The 21536-nt window shown below is 43.2% G+C and overlaps 1 protein-coding gene across 3 annotated transcripts in view; it reads right to left on the reverse strand.

Moving 5' to 3' along the window:
- Positions 1-21536, reverse strand: part of STK3 (serine/threonine kinase 3) — a 194667-nt gene that overhangs the window by 45677 nt on the left and 127454 nt on the right. For all 3 annotated transcript variants that reach the window (XM_080909334.1, XM_080909333.1, XM_080909332.1), the window contains 2 exons: positions 13276-13468; positions 2457-2632 (listed from right to left, as the gene is read on the reverse strand). In XM_080909334.1, coding sequence (XP_080765460.1) covers positions 2457-2632; positions 13276-13468 — 369 coding nt within the window. The remainder of the gene's footprint in view (positions 1-2456; positions 2633-13275; positions 13469-21536) is intronic.

Here is a 21536-nt window from a genome sequence, read left to right on the forward strand (position 1 = left end):
AACATAATGGGACAATTCAAAGTGCTAAAATTTAAAAGAAAATATACAAATTACATTACATACAGACTTTAAGATGTAAAAAAACTGCTCCCAAGTCTGCACACCTGCTTAGCCGGTGACTTTCTGAACGAGCCTCACCTTTAGGAATCTGCTCTGGATATGGGAAGATGGTCCAGTATTCTCTCTTCTGCAAAGGCAGAAGGACAAACAGAATTTCTATGTCCTGAAGAACTGGACAAAATGACTTTGGCTTATTTTAAGCAACTTCCATCAAACAGACAAAGGAACCAACACAATTCAGCTCTCTTTGGAAACCAGCCTTAAACTATGTCATTAAAAGGGGACACGTGATCCTTAGCACGCTGCATACACTGTGAGCCGCACACCTGATCGTTCTGTATGAGCGTGTTTCCCGTGATCAGCAGCTGGTGTCAGGTGGAACCTACGTTGTCTTCATGTTTCCCCTCACACTGTGAGCAGAGCATCCACCAAACCACACACAATGTCACCAGGCTCCCGCTTGCCACCGTCACATGCCGCCTTCTCCCACTGTGACTCTTAGCAACTCTTGACTCAGCTCCAGCCAACCCTTCTTTTATTTATCCTGTTTATATCCTCTTCTGTGAGTGTTCGGAATATTTGACATTTCCTCAAAGCGATACAGCTGATAGGTGCTGTAAAGACATGGAACTGTAGCCACACTTGACGAGTCTGCCAGAAACCTGAAGAGTTAATTTCAGGAGCCATTTGGCTGTATTGGTCAAGCAGGTACATTTTTGAAGTCATTTGAGAAGCCCTAGGTAAGACGCACAGATAAACTACACTTAATGAACCAGATGCACTATTCCACAAAATGATGAGCACATACAACATCTGTCTAAGGTCAGGCGCTGAAATGTTCAGTCCCCACGATGTACGGTGGAAAAAGAGGACTATTGTTGACTGGCTGATATCCAAGTATGTGCTGGGGACGTGTGTGCCCACACACACCTCCACACGTAAACCAGCAATAACTGTGACCGTAAAACATTAAGAGGGTTCCAAAGGCCACGGAGGCAGAATTAAATCACCTTATTTACTATTCCCTATCTGTGGTACTTTATCCACCACACTGCTCGCGCATTTTAAACCATCCAAGGGGCTAGTAAGATCCATTCTGACAGAATTCTCTGATGCTAAAGAGTCTACATTATTTATCACGTCATGAATGATTTACAGTTTAAATGTCAGCACTCTAAATAATTTATGTATTTTTTTAAAGTAGATGGATTAAAATAAAATCTTATCAGAACAAAAGAAACACAGATTTTGTTTTTCTAAGTTCTCTGATTCTTAAAAAACAGATACTGCAGCTGTTCTCAGGCTAACCTCGGATCACACTTCTGATATTTACTACTGAGTAGACATTTTTACATTTTAATACCTCATCATGAAAAGACCTCAAGTAACTAAGACAATTGAGAAGAAAAGTATTCACAAATTAAAACTATTTATAATCCCAGCCCAGCAAAATGGCTTCAGTGGGTAAAGATGCTTGACACCTAGCCCAGTGGGCAAAGTACGAAACCTGGAAACCATACGGTGGGAAGTGAGAAATGATCCTCACACACACACACACACACACACACACACACACACGCACAGAAAAATAAAGGTGATTTTTTAAAAAGTAACTACTTTAAGATAATTTTAATCCTAAAACATTTATCATGACAGCTAAGAAAAATAAGTTAATGCTGCTTGAAATTTTAAGATATGCATCTATATGCATTTTATTTGTTTATAAAGTATTATGCTTATTAATAAATATAATTATAAATGATTGTAATCTTATTTGGAACATAACTTTTCTAGATACTTTTGAAAAAGTAACAAATTATTTTAAACCTGCTGAAACAAAATTTTACTCCAATATTTTTTATTTTATCAGAGAATTAAAAAAACTTAGTTTTTCAAGTTCTGTTAATAAGTTCGTTAAAATGATGTGTCTGTATTATCTGTGCTCTTTAAAGAAACAACAATGAACCAGGTAGAAAAAATGAAGCTCTATGTTACCCAGACACAGTTTTGTTTCTTGATATTTTTTATTAGATACTCTGTATTTACATTTGAGATCTTATCCCTTTCTACCTGGACAGAGTTTTAATGAGAACAATCAAGTCCAATGGACACGAACTCAATGATTTCAGTGCTGGGTCACGAGAGAGCCATGTGCAAGTCATCTCCGGACACTCTGACTGCACAGAACAGTTATCGTTTACAGTGTTAGCTGCGTCTACATTTTCCTGCTTGTACAGTTCTATAAGTTACAACACAAGCCATAGCTCTAGCTGCACATTAATATACAGTCTGCAATTTACAGACACACCATCCACATCTAGGAACTATGTCCTTCAATGTGAGGAAAACCAATCCAGAAAGAAGGAAGAAAAATGGAAGAAAGAAAATGCACTTACAAAATCAAAGTCTCCATCTTGAGGGACTCTCCAGTTGTCAGGAAAGACATTGTGTGACATAGGGCACGGCTCACGCATGCTCTGATCACAACTTTCATGACTCTTGTTCTTGAGGTCCTGCTTATCAAAGTAGTCCATGAAAGAAGGTCTTTGTACTTGGGGCGAAGTTGCATTTCCTTAGGTAAACAAACAGAGAAGGCAGGTATAAGTTCTAACACTTAAAGAAGAATGACATTTATTGAAATGAGGATTATGTTTCAGTGAGCCAATACTTAGTGTATCCTCGTCAAAGCCAAGGCCACCCCTGCCAGTTCAGGAACACAGGGCAAAATCAAAAGAAGGGTACTCAGACCAAACACATATCAACAGAAACATAAAGACCCCAAATAGAACCTTGTTACTTTATAGAATCCTCATTATAATCTTATTAAAGTATTACCAGTATTGAGGACAATACGTTTTAAATATTTCTGTTATTTTCACGTTTATGTTTGTGCTGATTATAAAGATGTACTTTAAGCAGTTAAGAAACTGGAAGGGCTGCTAAGGTTTTCTCCTGCATCGACCGATTCTTCGTACGTGTTTGCAGCTGACGGCCCTGCTCCCTGGGCTCTGACAGCTTCTGTTTATTTATAGCTATATCTTCTCAAGTTATTTCCTTAGCTCAAACTGTCGTAAGCTCTATTTCCAAATTTACAGTGTGTGCTGTGTAGCCCTCGGTCGAGGTGTATGTGAGTTAGCTGTTCACTCCTGAGACTGACTGAAGACAGTTTCCACAAACCTGCAGCCCCTCCCCCATTCCATCTCTGCCAAGGTCAACACCGAACATTCAACTCTTCCTACAGTGACGAAGCTGAGCTTTCATTCGGACTCCTCTTTCCACACTCATCCAGCGTGATTTTTAATTCTTTTTCTCAAGGGTTGTTTACATTTCTCTCTTTGACACTCAGCCTCTAACCAGTTTTTGATTACTCCATAAGAAAGGGACAGAGTACAGCGGCCTCCAAACTTTGCTATTTCATAGTCACAAGCTTGACTACACTGTCTCCATAGTGATCTTTCTAAATACACACAGACCATGTCATTCTTCTGCTCAGAACCGTAAGATGGCTTACTTTTTATACTGAACAATTAAAATTAAAAAAACATTTGGAATAACCAATAAAAACAATCTTGTGATTAAGTCTTGACCAGTAGTTTCTGGTCAAGGACTAGTTTCTGGTCAAGCCTCAGGACTTCAAGGACACCCCAGAGACCACCATGAACGCCTTGCTCACGTCACTCTCCAGACAGAAACTAAGCTGCCTTGTTTTACACAGGAGCCTGGACCTGGTCCTGCCCCTTCTGTTCCAGTTCCAGCGAGCCCTTCACAGCCTTGTCACCCAGCATCCGATGTCAGCCCTTCACAGCCTTGTCACCCAGCATCCGATGTCAAAGGTCTTTGCTCTTTGTGTTTCATGTGGAACAGCCTAGCGTGACGTGTTCTTGGACTCATCCCCATGCTGTTTGCTTGCCTATGGGAACACGCCACAGACCTGCCATGTTGTAAATTCAGACAACAGTCATAACAGTGATCTGGCCAATCTAGAATGTGCTCGCAAGAGGACACAGGCGGCTCAACGCTGACAGCTAAGGAGCATTGTTGGCTAAAGCTGGGATATGAAATAATTTTCTACAAACAATGCGATGCTAAAAGCTTCCCTCTCAGTCCCTCACAGACCATGAATCAGAACCAGTGCCTACTTTCTGTCACTAATTCCAGACTGAGGAATTTGTGAACGTAAAAAGAAAAGCGTGGTAGTGTCCAACTCAAATAAGGTAGTTTTGTTTCATCTTATAATGCTTTATTTTGTTATGTCTTATTATTATCCCTAGAAACCTGTTGTTTTCAGTGAGACAGAAGAGGAGGGATCTGGAGGGGAGGGAGGTGGGGAGGAGCTGGGAAGAGGAGGGGAGACGACCAGAAGCACATAAACATACATTATGTGATAAAAAAAACTCTATTTTCAATAAAAGGGGAAAGAAGAGCGGGGCTGATGAGAGGGAATCCTGGTCCCCGTCTGCACCTCATAAGTCTGTGTGTATTTATGTGGCATACATGGACTATGGTTGAGTTAGCTCAGGTGAGGACAGGGACAGGAGTAACAGTGCGTGTGTTTGTCTAAGAGTTTTAAGATGGCGGGACCGAGTTAACACTGCAGACTCTTTACTGGCAGTTCAGTTTAGCGGTCAGCCACGTACAGCACTTATAGCTCATTCCTAGATAACAACTAAGAAGCTAAAAGCGAACTGAACACACGCATGGCCACGTTCACCATCGTGTTATTCACAAAAGCTAGAGCACAGAAGCCATGGGATGGCGGGTTGACAGGTAAACAAACTGGGGGAAGGGAAAGGAACCAGTCCACGGGAGAAGGTCAATTCCTGACGTCAACAGGAAACATATACTTCATTAACACTCTCAACAAAATTGATCTGTCTCTGAACCTCATCATTAAAACATGTATTTCTGTATTTTCAGAACGATATTTGGTTCTTACTGCAAAATGGGGTCTAGAAAGTGAACCTAAGTCTTAATTTACAACCTGTTTTATGAGACCAGAGAAAAAGAACACATTAAGTTATAACCACATCTGCACAAATGCTCTACAAAATACTTGAGAAAATCAAAGAGCAAAGTGGGAGGTGACGGGATAAGAGCTTAGTGCTCCTTCCTGTCTCCATGTTCTTCCTTCTCCCCGGTCATCGCTGTGTGCGTGTGCGTGTGTGTGTGTGTGTGTGTACATGTGTGTACATGTGTGCGTGTGCGTGTGCGTGTGTGTACATGTATGTGTACATGTGTGTGCATGTGTATGCATGTGTGTACATGTATGTGTACATGTGTGTGTGCATGTGCGTGCATGTGTGTGCATGTGTGTACATGTGTGTGCATGTGTGTGTGCATGTATGTGTGTGTACATGTGTGTGCATGTGTGTGTGCATGTGTGTACATGTATGTGTACATGTGTGTACATGTGTGTACATGTGTGTGCATGTGCGTGTGCATGTGTGTACATGTGTGTGCATGTGTGTGTGCATGTATGTGTGTGCATGTGTGTGTGCATGTGTGTGCATGTGTGTGTGCATGTATGTACATGTGTGTGCATGTGTGTGCATGTGTGTGTGCATGTGTGTGAATGTGTGTGCATGTGTGTGTGTGTGTGTGCTCATGAGTGTGCGTGCGCGTTACCAAGGCTCTTGAATATACTGAATTTACCCTTAAAGAATGCAATCTACACTCACAAGGCTGAGGCAAGAGGGCCAACCTACCTGGGCTGGTCTTTGCACACTTTACTTTCCCGTTAGCTAAGGTTCATCCACTGAGATCATTTTATTCTCTCTGACGAGATTTCCTATACGACATAAGAGTCCTAACCACGTTTTTAAAGTTTTCAAATGCCGTTATACGTATGGCCCATTTTAACGGTGATGAGTCAGTACTTACACAGAATCCCACTACAGAATCACTCCTTTTCCATATACAGCAGATCACACGTGTTATTTCTGATCTCTGGCACACAGTACCTCCTGATTCAGATCTTTGCATAATGTAAAACATAATAGGGTTGGATGGAGGACGGACATTTTCCTGGGAGAAACTATTAATAAAGCAGCGACTGTAATAAAAGCTGCACAGAAAAAGTACCATCGTGTGCTTGGAAGGAGGAAATAAGTGCATAAAGAAAAGTCTAGAGGACTGCCTTCTTTTATTTAAGTTGAATTTTAAAGTTCGCTAACTCTGCAGGAGACAGCTGCTGGAAACCACCCATCTTCTGTGTAACAATGTCTTCAAAACTAGAAGCAAGACGGCCTCAGTAGGCAGACCTTACCTGGCAGAGGGGAGGAAGGCTGAGAGAAAGCTAGAAACTATGCACAAGGAAGCAGTGGCTCGAGAGCGAAGGCACATGATCCCAGGGCTCAGAGAGGAACCTGCGGCTGTTCCGGCTCAGAACTTTCTGCTGCCCTGTCACCAGCTCCTCCTCTCCCGTCTGGGTGAGAGAGCGTTTCTCTTCTGGCCCTGACCAGGTGACATAACTTTAGCCAATTATACAAAATAAGAGTTTCCAAAACGTTCTGATTGGGTTTGGATTCAATGGTTGGACAGCCCAGAGAAAGCCTCAAGATGGGGCCTCAGAAAGGCTCCCACGGCACCGTGGGATTACTATCAGCACAGACTACTCTCTGGATTTCCTGTTCAGTATGAAAAGAAAAGAAATCAATCCTATTTTATTTAAACCACTATTATCTGGGCTTCATGGTAGATGTGGTTAAATTCAGCCCTTAACTGGTACATTTCTGCTCACAGAGTCGAAAATATAAACATTTTTTATAAAAAGTAAGAGGATCAGGAAACTTCAGTTTTGCTAAAGAATTATCCTCATTTTAAAACTTTAAACCCACTATTACAATTGGCAATTTAATTATATCTACACTTTAGATACATTATAGTTGTGAAAGTCGTTTCCCGTGTGACCTAGAGAGCCATGGGAAACGTTTTGTGGTTCCACACAAATCTGAACAGTAGGAGGGGCAGAGTCTGAACCGGCCGTCCTTTCTAAACAGCCCAGGTGAATGCTGGGACACAGGTCGTTCTCTGTAACTGACACCAGCACCCTCTACCTACAGTCCTCACCGCGAGACCCTCCGCCCACCGTGTCGTCCCTGCAGAATGTGCTGGGCAGTGATGCAGAACTGGTGGCTCATGCCCAACACTCCCGAGTGACCAGGAGTGGAAGACCAGATAGTCCAGAGACCTAGGGTAGAAGCAAACAGGACTGGAAGAAAATCAATTAAATCATTCCCCATGATGTTCTGCTATGCTCATATTTTGGTACCTTGTTCAGTGGTGCAGAGACTCGGACACACACACACACACACACACACACACACACACACACACAGAGGAGGGGGAGGAAAGACTGTTGGAGTCAGAAGAGAGGATGACACTAGAACAGTCCACTGAATCAACTAAGCGGCACATGTTGGCTCACGGAGACGGAAGCAGCAACCAGGTCTGCGCAGGTCTCTGTGCAGATATGCTGTGACTGTCAGCTTGGAATTCCTGCGGTACTCCTAACTGTCCAGTGGGACTGTTTCCGCTTCTTCCTACGGGGTGCCCCAGCCTCTGTGTGAGGGCTTTGCCTTGTCTTACTGTATCCTGATTTGTGTTTGGTTGTTGTGCCTTGGAGGCTGTTCTATTTGGAAGGGAAATGGAAGGGGATGGGTCTTGGGGAGTGAAGAGGTGGGGACCTGGGAGGCGTGGAGGAGGGAAAACTGTGGTCAGGACGTATTGTTTGAGAGGAGAATGTATTTTAAATAATAAAGTAAAAAGCTTGAGATGTTGAGCTGGTTTACTGTAGATATTGGGTGACTTAGGGAGAGGGATTTGGTATTATTTTATATTTGAAATCCACTAACTTTGAGAGGAATTTTTTCCCAGTTCTGGGCTTATAAACGTTCTATGGCCTCAACTAAACAAAAACTTTAACATACTGTTGAGTCATTTTCATCTTACATTCAGCCAAACGTTTTATTTCTTACATTTTGTAAACAAAGCGTATTAAAGAACGGTATGAGAGATATGGGACCTGGGGCTGGAGAGACAGTTCCGCGTGAAGAGCACTTGCTGATCTTGCAGAGGACCCAGGTCCCATCAGCAACTGCAGTCCTAGAGCAGCCAGCCCTCTACCCGCCTCCTCCAAGAACACAACTGCACACACACACACACGTGAACTAAACCACTCACACACATACAATGAAAATGATAATTCTTAAAAACTATAAATGACGCAGGTAAGATCTCGAAAGACATTTAACATATACATTAAAAAAAGGGTAAGTCTAGACAATAACCCACTCAAGTAAGAAACAGGCATTCTTACAGAGTTAGCTAATCTAAAATTCAGCTTAAATAAAAGAAGGCAGTCTGTCCTGTTACATTGTTCTTTTTTGCTTGACTTTATAACAAGATTTCTATTCAAATGTATGTGCCTGCAAATCTAAAGATTTTCTATTCTTACTTTAAAACGCAGTACTAACATTTAGACGAAGTTGTTTGAAGTTAACAGGAGGGGCCACAGTAACTGCCTAGTTAATGTTTTACTGCACATTAGGCAACACGTGCTGGAGGACAGCGGAGTCTCCAGGGGCAGCAGACTGATGTTTCTTACTTGGAGCTGAGGGAGGAGGAGCCCAGGAGAGTTCTGGGCCCTGCAGAGAGAAGGAAGCAGACTGTGGTTGCTATGGGAGCACCTTCTTCCAACACGGAAAGGACCGCCACATAAAACTGACATCAGTTTCTCCAGCTGCAATCAGGTTCTGACCTTACCTTATTAAAACAGATTTTATTGTAATAATAAACTTAATATTTGAAATTACTTAGTTCCTCAGTTTTGGCCTAGTTCTTTCAACTGATTTGCTTATATATGGAAAACCCCATTAGCAACAGAGGAACAAAAACCACCCTCTGTGCCTGTGAGACTGTAAAAAGCTCATGTCTACCTTTCATTCATTCCTTCAAACTTTACAGGGACACTAAACTAAGTAACTATAACTTTGTGAAGTATTCCAGTGCATCATGACTATTCGTTAATGTTCCATATTTCTTCTAAGCAAATAAGGTCTTCATGAAAAGATAAATACATGAAGAAAATTTAAAATAACGAAGTATATGCTTGACTTTTCAATCCCTCAGCACACTGTGACAAAGACACTCGGGTGTAAAGAAGGAAGTGACAGTTCCCAAAGCAACATGATGACTGTCAAATGTCATGTCAGAGACCGACCGGACTTGGAAGTCTGTCCTCCAATCTGTGGCTAGGACACAATAAACACAAACAAAAATCAGGATGAGATGTAGAAGCTCCTACATGAAATTCCTTCCCCGGCTTTATCACAGTGGCTGAAATAAAGGAGGAGGCACAGACCCAGGACAGGTCCTGAGCCTCGTCATGAGGAAGGCGAGAAGTTCAGGAAGAGCAGCGGCTCGAAGGTTTACAGGGCCCGACTGCCTGAAAACAGCCAAGTGCACGAACGCACTGTGCGGAGAACAGGAAGCAGCTGCTTTGCATTTCCAGTGAGGGCACAAGAGAGGAAACAGACAAAATTGAAGCTTAAGTTTCAGTTCAACAGAAAGACAGTAACATGCTAATGTCTGTGAGAATCTTTCTCGGGAGGCCATCAGAAGATACTCATTTGCACTAGGAAAAAGAGCATTTCCATGTTTAGCATGTGTTTTGTGGTAGTAAAACACATCACAAAGTCAAGATGCACTGTCCAACAGTCTTGAGGGGCCTACACTACACCAAATACCCCCAGGCCCAGGACACAGACAAGTGCCCACAGGGAGCTTCAAACTACTGTAACTACATCACACACAGATACCTACTGCCTCCAAAGAAAAAAGATTTCCAATGACCCAGAAATACCATGGGTATTTGCAACAACCTACGTGAGAGCTTCTATGTGTATAGCTCATGTTGTATGTGCTGCCATGTCCTGGAAAACTAAACTGACTAGTCAAAGTGGCATATAATTACTATATTTTACTTTGAAGGAAAATTTATCTGTCTGTCTGTCTGTCTGTCTATCTATCATCCCTCCCTCCCTCTCTCCGTCTCTCCACACCACCCCACTAGACCTGTGTGTGCCTGAGTTGTACTCGTGGAACCAAAGGTAGATAGACGTCAGGTACTTTCTCAATCACTTTTCATACTGTTCTGAGTCAGGCTTTCTTATGTCCCTGGAACTCAAGTGTCTGGCCGGAACGGCGAGCCATCAAGTGGGTGCTCCTGTCCCCTCCTCCCCACGTACAGCCATTTCTCTAGCCACAGTAAATAATTTCTTAATGCTTTATTCCGTTGACTCAAGACTTTCCAATTAGAGGAAGGATTTATTCATGAGTGTTTAATACAATTAGGTACTTACATGTTTGTAGCTGATCCTTTTCCAAGATGGATTTTAAGTGAGGGAAGAATGCAAAGGCTATGTGTCAGAAGTGGGAAGAAGAGGAAACAGAACAGGACAGGAATGGTGCTTGGACAGCCCACCCTGCTGTCAGGTTCCCCTTGTCTTCCTCGTAAACTCCTTCAGAATCAATTTATCATTACTCAGAATGAACTCGCCCAAATGTCAAGCAGAACTGCAGACGCTTTCTTTTACTAATTAGATAAAATTGTGTACAAGTACAAATTAAGTTTCTGAGCTACAAGAACCCATACATCAGATGCACAAGCATATAAAAATAAGTCTTTAAATAAATATCACTTAAAATTATTTAACTCAGAATGCAGTAATTGAGTAAGTGTGAAAGGTTAATATAATAAGTTCTGTAACATCTAAACTTGATCAGCGGTTTTCCACGTATTCCTAGCACACTATGTGCGCCTCTTCTCGGTGAGCTCGGCACGCTGCTGCGCTGGTTCAATACTCAGCTACATGCGAACCCTAACAGTCCAGGTGACGTCACTTCCTCTGAACCCTAACAGTCCAGGTGATGTCACTTCCTGCGAACCCTAACAGTCCAGTTGACGTCACTTCCTGTGAACCCTAACAGTCCAGGTGACGTCATTTCCTGCGAACCCTAACAGTCCAGGTGACGTTACTTCCTGCGAACCCTAACAGTCCAGGTGACGCCATTTCCTGCGAACCCTAACAGTCCAGTTGACGTCACTTCCCGCGAACCCTAACAGTCCAGGTGACGTCATTTCCTGCGAACCCTAACAGTCCAGGTGATGTCACTTCCTGCGAACCCTAACAGTCCAGTTGATGTCACTTCCTGTGAACCCTAACAGTCCAGGTGACGTCACTTCCTGCGAACCCTAACAGTCCAGGTGACGTCACTTCCTTGTTCTGCAGAGGCGTTACTAGGCCTGGCTGCATCTCAGAACTGCTTGTAGCATTAGCTCTTTTTCTTTTTGTTTTAAACGGAAACAGCCGGGCCTTGCTTTACCCCACAGAGCCAGTGTCTCTGCAGGACAACTGCTACGGTGTACGGTGTACACTTGCCAGGTTTGTGATGAACGCAGAGTCCAGGTTACCTTGCAAATCAACTCAGCTGCTCCAATGCACGCAAATCTTTAAGATCCCGATTCTATGTTGTCCCATTGATTGACATTTGCAATTTTAATGCACACCCGTCTTTAAGCTTTATGGAATCAAAACTGAACGATTCACTCACTAAAAGTGCTGAGCCAGCTGAGGCTGAGGCCCAGGCTCAGGATCATACAAAGGAACCTCTAGATAAAGGAATTTATTGCTCAGCACTGTGGCCGAGCAACATTAAAAGGCCATCCTTACCAGTCTCTGGTGTACCTTATTTTTGGCACATCCTGTTTAAGACAAGCACTGTATTTTCTAGAATTCCTTGCAACTAGAATTTCTTTCATGGAAGGGCAAACAAAACAAGAATCGGAGGTCAAACCCTTTAGTTGTTCTCTCTGGCACGGCTCAGAAGAGCTCAGATCTTTACCGAAGTGCCCTGGTATCAAGTCAGCAGCTCCCGGTGTTAGGTGTGAGTTTTCCTACACAGCCTTTTCCAGCCCGTCCCTGGTTCTGCCAACATCTCTCCCTCTCTCTCTCTCTCTACCCTCTGTGTTTAAAATGTCTAGACTTGGGGCTGCAGAGAAGGCCCAGTAAGTAGTTAGGGTCACTTGCTGCTTTTACAGGAGACATGGATGTAGTTCCCAGCACCCACAAGGAGGCTCAGAAACAGCGGTCACTTTCGTTCTAGGGGATCTGACAGCTTCCTTGGACCGCCGCAGGCACCTGCACGGACATAGCACACAGACATACCCTCAGGCCCACACATGCACATAAAGTAAAAACGATAAATGAATCTTAAAATATCTAGACATAACTTCTATTTCTTCTAATAAAAGTTAATTGATTTAGACACAGTGAGATATCGTTATCACCTCAAGTTAACTCAATAAAGTCCCAGCCCGAAGACAAGACATCAGCTGCTCCGACTGTTTCCTCATCACAGAGGAGGTCAGGTAGTCCTGCCTCTCTGCCACTTGGAAATCGGTGTGCATAGAACATAACCTTCCTGCGGACACACCAGCAGAGAGAGGAAGAGAACAGCCAACAGCCACAGAGGTGGTCAGCGTGCTTTCTCTTCACCGAAACCCTGCGTCCTGTACTGATAAGTGCGGGTCAGAGTTGCGGTCAGTCACGGAAGGAATTCCAACTTCCTTCTGTACGCAGCACGGGTCAGGGGACTGTCCTAAGTCAGGTCAGCCCTGCAGCAACCCAGCTCCATGCTGCGCACCAGAGGCAGCAGTCAGGGCAGGGCGGAGCCTTCCTAGAGTTTCATCCGCAGTTCCCACCCCTCTCTGTGGTTTAACTGATAATTCAGACAGTGTGCAACAATATTATGTCGTATTTATTGGAACAAAATTTTAAGTTTTCTTTATAATTGAAAAAGTAAATGTTAGAAACACTATCCTCTCCCTAAAATATTTCACAAATTCAATTATGGGTCTGTAGCTTGCAACAGAAAAACGTTCCTTAACCCTAAGTTAAAGATGTATTGTTAGAACGTTCCTTAACCCTAAGTTAAAGATGTGTTGTTAGAACGTTCCTTAACCCTAAGTTAAAGATGTGTTGTTGAGGGTTACAAATGTGCTAAAGGTTCTTTCCAAGGCTCTGACATTTGCTGTCAAATAATCCCCAAACCAAAATTTCCCACAGTCATTTCTAAAAAGAAACAGAATTTATCCTGGTTGCAGCGCGTGTACTTTCGAAAGAGAAAAGACCATTCAGAGAAAATGCTACATACTTTTCATAGTTCCATCTTCCTCCTCCTCGTCCTCACTGTTTATGACCATGGTGCCCAGGTCCGACTCTAGCATGGTGCTGTTGTGTTCAATCATTGTCTGGGCCCCTTCGCTCATGGTGCTGGTGGCCCGCATGGTGCCCACGCTTCCTGAACCGGTCTTCACCATAGTGTGCGAATCCAGCTCATCTTCATCCTGCAGGCAAAAGGTCGGTATTAGCTCTGCACTGTGGCTAAGTCACATTAGAAGCCACCGACACCAGTCTCTCTCTGCTGGACCCTTTCTTTCTCACAGCTGGGTAGGTGCGTATTTCAGAGACCTCTCCAAGACAGCTGATCTCTTAGTTCTTAGAAGAATGCATGGATGCATTTCCAACGATTAAAAAGTACCATTACTATCATACTATTAAGCAGTGTTGAAAAGCAGGGATTCGGATACTAGCACATGAGTATCCACGGCAGCATCATTCACAGCAGTCAAAAGGTTGAAATAACCTACTGACTTTCAAATGGATGTCAAAAGCAAGATGTGCTACATCATAAAACAAATCTCATTCGCCATCAGAAGAGGATGATAATATGATAATCCTGTGTGCGTGCGTGCGTGTGTGTGTGTGTGTGTGTGTGTGTGTGTGTGTGTGTGTGTAACTCTATATTCTAAGCAGTGCCACTCTCGATTGATTTTTAGTCTTTAAACAGCAGTAATAGGGAGCAAACACTCACATGTTCAATGGCTCATTTGTATATCTTCTTTAGAAAAGTGTTTTTTTGAAAACCTTTGTCCTTTTCTTTCTCTTACGGCTTTTTGAGACACAGACTTGCTGTGTAGCCTAGGTTAGACTTGCACTGGTAATTCCCGGCCCCTACCTCCTAAGAGCTACAGTCTTGGGCCACTTTGGCTGCCTTCCTCCGCCCAGTCTGAACCAGCTTGCCTGTTGCAGAGCTGCCTGCATTCCAGAACGACACAACATCAATATTAACCCTTTAGCAGAAATGATTTGCAATTTTTTTTTCTTTTCCCATGAGGTGACTTTTCACTCGTTTCGACACAATAGGTTGTCACTTAAAATCCAATTTATGCTTTTCTTTTTTATTTTGTGTATGTGAGTGTTGCTGCCCGTGGAGATTAGAAGGGGGTGCCTGAGTCCCTGGAACTAGAGTTACAGGTGCTTCTGAGCCACCACAGGGGTGCTGGGAATTGAACCTGGGTCCCCTGTGAGAGCAGTCAGTACTCTTAGCCACCAAGCCATCTCTCCAGTCCTTATCTTTTTCCTTTTCCTGATTCTGTTGTCAGTCTAGCAAGTGTTTCATGGGAGAAGTAAGCCAGAAAATGTAAATGTGAAGGCACACACTTAGATAGATACACATGAGGACAAAATACCCATGATCATCAAACTAAAATAAAATTGAAATATAATTGCAGAGGTTAAAAAAGTAGAGAAGAGACCGAGGAAAAGGAAGTCAGTGATGGCCCAAATTGGGATCCAGTTCAAGGAGAGCCTCCGAGGCCTGGCAGTATTACTGAGGCTACGGTGAGCTTACGGACAGGAGCCTGGCATGGCTGCCCTTCCAGAGGCCCAGCAAGCAGCTGTCAGAGCCACATGCAGATACTTACACACAACCATTGGACAGAAGCTGCTGACTCCTGTGGTTGAATCAGGGAAAAGCTAGAAGAAGCTGAGAGGAGGGTGACCATAAGAAGACCAGGAGCCTCGATTGGCCTGGATCCCCGAGATCTCTCAGACACCGAGTCACCAACCAAGCCCCCAACACACACATCAGAGGACCGCCTGGTCTGGCCTCAGTGAGAGAAGATGTACCTAACCGTCAAGTGTGGGTAGTGGGGGGAGGTCTGGGGGGTGGGGGAAGAGGTGGGGACGTCCTCTTGGAGATGGGGGAGGAGAAATGGGTTGAGAAACTGTTGAAGAATGAACCAGGAGGGGGATAGTGACTGGACTGTGAAAAAAGATTAAACAACAACAAGGACAACGATGATGATGATGATGATGATGATGATGCAAAAAAAAAAAAATAAGCAGATGTGGAGAACAGAAACCCAACACTGCATTCTCAGCAACTCAGGAGACTTAAGGCACGAGTAGGCAAGTGTCTGCTTAATTCCTCCTCTTCCTCAGCCTTCCTGGTAAGTCTAGGCATATGTCTCCTCTCCCATCCCAGCCTCTTCTTTACTCGCATGCTTCCAACGGTCTGATGTCTTCTTATCGCCCACTTAATGCTTAAAGACACCTAACACTAAGAATCTCCAAATCAGACACATTATCATCTATCTTTCTGGTCTTCCTTGTTTGCCGGGGTCCCCAACAGCCAACCCCACAGGCTACTCAGCAGCTCCCCAGGAACAGCAATGCCTTGGGCTCACTCTTTCACTCCCACATCCGACCAATCAACAAGTTCTTTCGGGGAAAAAATTTCTCCCAGCCCCATGTCTTTCCCCATTCCCGAGTATGCTGCCCTGTTGAGACCCTGGTCAGTGCATGCCGTATACCTGACTGAAGGCTCCGACTTTCTAAAACTACTCCTGTCTCTAATGCCTGCTAGGCATGAGATCTTCCACAAACATTAAACTCTGAACCTAGCTTTTGCACTGGTGCTATGAGGACAAAATGAAGTTGTGAAAATTGTTTGCAATCCACACGGAACAAGGTGATTTCACACTGCGATGGTCAATCTTGAATACCATTTGTATCACAATACTCTACTGAAGAAGCTTCTGGTTCCTGTCCCCTCTGCTCTTACCTTGCTATTCCTAGTCATATGTCCCCGACTAAGGACAAGCTGATCTTACCTGAACCTTCACCATAACCCCCAATGCTAATCTGATCATTACAACTCCCTCTCTGGTCATGTCTTCTCAACAGAGAGTGTATATATATATTTAACTAGAAATTCTCACATTTATTTATTTACATACTTATTCACTTGTTTTTGGTTTGCTGATACGGTGTCTGACTATGTGGTCTTGGCCGCCCTGGAACTTTGCATGTAGATCAGGCTGGCCTCAAACTCCTGGTGATCCTCTCGGCTTAGCTCTCCATCTGAGAGCTGGGGTTCCGGGCACAGCACTGTGAGCTCTCACTGGAAATCGCTTCTCTACGAGTGTTCTTCCTTATGCTGGCACCTCTGCTTTAAATACTGTACCACTGTAAGTTTGGGAGTGAAGTGTCATGTTAGTCTTCCACTTTCTTTTTCAGATTGTGGTCTGGGCTCCTTCCATTTCCATATGAAACCTGAGATTCATCTCTTCATTTCTTGTCTTCCAGTTTCCACCCTGCTCCCCTGCTCTCTGCCTCCAGGGTCTTCGACCTCCTCTGTTCTGAACTGACCCCTCTCATTTTATACATTTTATCCTTCCACTATGTGGTCATGAGGATCCAGCTGAGGTCACCAGGCTTAGAAGGAAGAGCCTCTCTCACCGAGCTATCTCAAACTTAATTTCCAATTTTTACTCTCAGAGCCCAAAAAAATGTTTGCATTTACACTGGTCTGAACGGCATCTTTACTTGAACTAAAGCAGCCTTGTGTCCCGTTTGCATTCTTGCCTTTTCAGTCCCTCAAATGGCAGGAAGACTGAACCGTTGAAAAGAATGTCACCATACTCTGTGCTTGTCTTTTCACATGAAACCTTTATCGTGGTGACACGTGAGCCACCCCTGTAACGGTACCGTGTCAGCACCATCTTCTGTCACATTCCTTCTTGCTCACCAAACTCCAGCCCCGCCCGCCTCCTTTAGCTGTTCGGGAATTCTATGAATGTTCCTGTGTGAGTCTTTAAACTGGAATGTCCTATAGTGTAATCACTTATTTTCCTGGCGACTCCACTCAGATGCCAACTTCTCAAAAGGCTTTCGATGACCAATTTCACCGGAGTGTCCACCATCAGCCACCGTCTCCTCCTCTGCTCCTTACAAGCTGTAACCGCCTTCTCTGCAACTAGAATCTTCAAGTGGGATGAAGCCAAGGGGGTTTCACTTCAAGCCCCTGCTACTGTGGTTCTCTAGGACTTAGTAGGTACATGACTATTTCACACAAAACAATTCATACTCATGTCCTAATTCACTCAGCAAGCGTTTATTATACACTTACAATCTAACAAGCAGTTGGCCAGCACTGGGGACACAGAGATGAAGAGTTTTTCTCTGTTTGGTTTTCTAAGGAGTCTGAGGTTTGGGAGCAATCTTCTGACATGTGAGCAGTAAACAAGGAAACAACCTTGGGTGCTGTAAGCCATGCGTTGACAGAGCACGGAGAGGCTGAGGGCGGAGCCTTGGCTTCTGCTTTAATGAGTGAAGAGAACCTCCCGGAAGAAGCTGTCCTGAGGTTAAACTTTTCCTCTCTTAAACACTAAACTGCATCATTAACTACACATGCTTACAGGATTCAGGTCAGTACATTAGACACGCAGTTTCCATTACGTAGCTCTCAGACAAACCCTGCGAGTGTCTCAGCACACACCAGGAGGCTGAGTTAGGCAGAACTACTCCCATGACACCTTGTGGCTGGGCTGACCATACATTTACCATACTACACTCTACTGTCTGTAGACCTGACATAAGTCCTCCATTCGATTCTAAAATCTGAATCTAAAATTCTGTCCTTGATGTCTGCTATAAAGTACTGTCCTTAAAGCAAATCTTACCGAATAAACATTAAATCCCTCATTTTAAAATATGGAAGGAAGGGAGGGAGGGGAAACTGGTTGAGATGTACTATATGAGAGAAAAAAGAAAAGTACTTAGAATAAACAAAGAAATTACTAAATATTAAAAGTAAGCAGTAGGTCTATACTTAAGTGCTAGATTATCTGTGGTGATCTCTGAATTGTAATTTAACTACTGATGTATTTAACATGAATAAAGAGGGTTAGCTTGTGGCTGTCACTGCTTTCTCAGTGAATAAGGAGAAAAGAGGGAAGTGACAGACTGCAGAGTTAAGGGACGACATCATCAGCATCATGTGATGTTAGAGAGGAAACGTTTTATGTAAAATGTGTTTTAACTTAATATTCTAAGCAGAAAAGTTATTGAAGCGATTAAGGGAGGGGAAATAATGCTGTTAACTAAGTTATTATGATGTTCTATTTAGTAATGATAAAAATTATTATCAATGAGTTAGAGGCACATACTGAAGACTTTTTATGGGCTATGTCCATTTTTTCCTGATGAAGTTAATGGGGCATTTATATCCCTTATACAAATGATGATCGTGAAGGTCAACTAAATCTAAAATTCATCCAGAGTCACACGGTGGATGAGCAGGAAAGCAAGAATTACAGCTACTTTTATCTGACACCAAGTCTTGGACCCAACTTCCAATGGGTCCTACGGCTTTACAGTTCCTGCAGTGTTTGTAAGCCCAGCTTAGATCGTGTTACAGGCTGGCTGGGCACATTCTGTTTGCTGTGTGAGAGACAAGGAGAGTCACCCGAGGGATGTAACTGGGGCTTCTACTCTCTGCTGTATCTCAGAGAGAACAGGAGAAGTCAACTTTCTCCCAGTTTCTTTTTAACAGCGACAACGGTAACATTTTCTTGCGTCTGTAACCAGTTCATTCCCCAAACATTAAACATATTTTTGTATCTTGAGCCATTCTGTACATTGCTGCCATCCTAGGCAGCAGTGCTATGGTCCGTAAGCTGGACAAGACCTGGAACTTCTGGTTGGCACACATGGGTCCCTCTGCACCTTTGTTGGTGTTCAATCTCTAAAGGGACAGGAGACAGGCTGCATCTTCAAACTCACAGAATTAGACATAAAAACGTAAAACCACTGATTAAGCTTAGAAAGGAAGGCTCTTGTGACATACTAATTTTATATGCTTTGCTAAAAATGCTAATTTATAAGTACATAGCAGAAAAACTTTAAAGTAGCACAAATACTCAAGTCACAAATGAGTGGACCATGAATAATTAGCAAAGTACAGATGGAAAGATATTTCATACGAACTTATAAAACTCAAACACTAATAAATTTGATAATGGCACTGAAAGCTTTTCAGGATTACTTTTTGTTTTTAACTTAAAAATCGTTAACTCCAAACTTATTTCTTGGTATTTTAGATTACTGTTCATTTGAGCTGGTACCTTACACTTTTAGAACACAGCAGTTATTTATAATATTCCCTGTTACACTTGACTTACATCCACTCATTCAGTCCTCAGTGGAGAAAAACATGTTGATGCTCTTTAGAGAAAGGTCTGCAGAGCAGATGCTTCTCCACTGCAGAGCGGCCGGTCCCAGTAAGGGCTACGGCAGCATTTTCAATCAGAGCCATCATGAGCCAGGAATGCAAAGCAGACACTGATCACAATCCAGCACATGAATCATAAGGTCCACATGGGATACAAATATTTTAAAACAGTATTAGGAAACCCTACTCCACCACTGGGACAGACTTTGGCGGTAACAGTCTAAGAAACAATTTGATACTTTGTATGCGGCATCTTTACATCTGTTATGTTTACTAACAGCCCTTTTAAATATCCTGTCACAATTCACTAGTTTTCAAGATAGTTATGCAAAGATCTTAAAAGTGTTTGCAACACTAATGAGAAAGAATCACTCTTTTAGTAGATAACCTATTTAGGACAGTCTAACTTTTAATAATCCTCTTATGTGCCGGGAAACTCCTTTACAAAGAAGCCTCCTTAGAAGTGACATCTACTTGCTCTGCCCTGTCTGACATCACCCACTTGGTCTGCAGAACCTCATACAAACTCAGAAACTCAATACAGAATGCGAGACAATGGCAGAGATAACTGTAAAGCTGCTCTAGAGGAACTCAAGCCATCATCTGAAACAAAATCTAGCTAACAGCTTGGAATCCCAGACATAATACACCAATGAATGTTCTAAGGAGAACGGCAAGAAAGGAGGGTCCCTTTGCTGCTCAGAATTAAGCTAGTCACATAGAAAGATGGCTCTGGCTCGTAGTGTAAAAGTCAAGGGCAGTTAGTAGCCTTCTCCACTGAGGAGGGTGTAAACTGAGAAATGCTCTGTCTAGAATGGAAGCTAAGAAGTCAATATGATACCATAAGGAGAGAACCCTATGGCGTCTGTATCAGCTGGTTGTCAGGAGAATGCTAGGAGCCTGGGAAACTGAAGGCTGAGTTGGAGAAAAAGACTGAAAAAGAGGCTGGAATAAGGTCAGAATTGAGATTCAGCAATCAAGGTAATTAGAGCCCATGTTCACAGAGGTTAAGTATTAGCAGAAACTTCGCAAGCCAAATTTGAAAGAAATCACGAGGAAAAACCAGTATTCTGAAAATCTTTTGTACAAAAATAACTTCAACATGTTGGATCTAAAGAGACCAAACTGACTCTGAAAAGGGTGTACAGGTGTGTGTGTGTGTGTGTGTGTGTGTGTGTGTGTGTGTGTGTGTGTGTATGGTCTGAATAAATTGAAGAAAAACAGTATAGATAACACTAGTTATTGCTAAGCAACACTGATGTGATGGATTTGCACTTTAACACCAGTCAAAGAGTCACAAGCAAACTCTCTGTGGTAAGAGCTGACGGTGTCACCAGTCTGTAGAGTGTAAGGTCCTTGAGACAGAGCAGACACAGGTGGTGGAGTGTTCCCCACCCTTGCATCTGCACAACTGACTCTAGGCTGGTGACTGTGTGGTTGGAACGGGAAATGGCCCTCACTGCTTCATGTATCTGAACACTTGGTTCCCAGCATTGGAGGTTATGGAATGTCAAGACCCCTGGGTAAGTTTTGCGAGTTTTCTAGCCTCACTCCACTAGACGTCCTTTGTCCTGGCTTCCTAATGAAATGGGGGCGGTGGCTGCTGTCCTGTCTCCCCTCTCTGCTCCCCCCAGAACCTGACTCACAGGAATCTCTCCTCCAGAGTCACATCTTAGGTCATGGTGTTTTACCATAACAACAGAAAAGTGACTAATTTATGGATGCACTGATGTTAACATACTAACACCCTGTCAAAACCTATATGAAATTAGTTCATCTAGAAAAGGCAAAAAAAAAAAAAAAAAAAAAAAAAATCAAAAGGTACCACTATAAATTTGCTTAAATGCCCCCAGTTATTAAGGAACCCAATTACTCCCGCAGAGCAAGGGGAGACTGTTGAAGTGACCCCAGGAAACAAATCAGGGAATCCCACCTACATCTGTCATACCCGTGCTAAACACCACGGAGAAAACAGAATATTCTCCCTTGAAGAGCTGTCCTTAGCACTTTTTCTATATCTAGCTTGTAAAACAATATAAAGTGCAAAGAACCCAAAC

Source organism: Micromys minutus, assembly GCF_963924665.1.
Source record: "Micromys minutus genome assembly, chromosome: 33".
Classification (NCBI taxonomy): domain Eukaryota; kingdom Metazoa; phylum Chordata; class Mammalia; order Rodentia; family Muridae; genus Micromys; species Micromys minutus.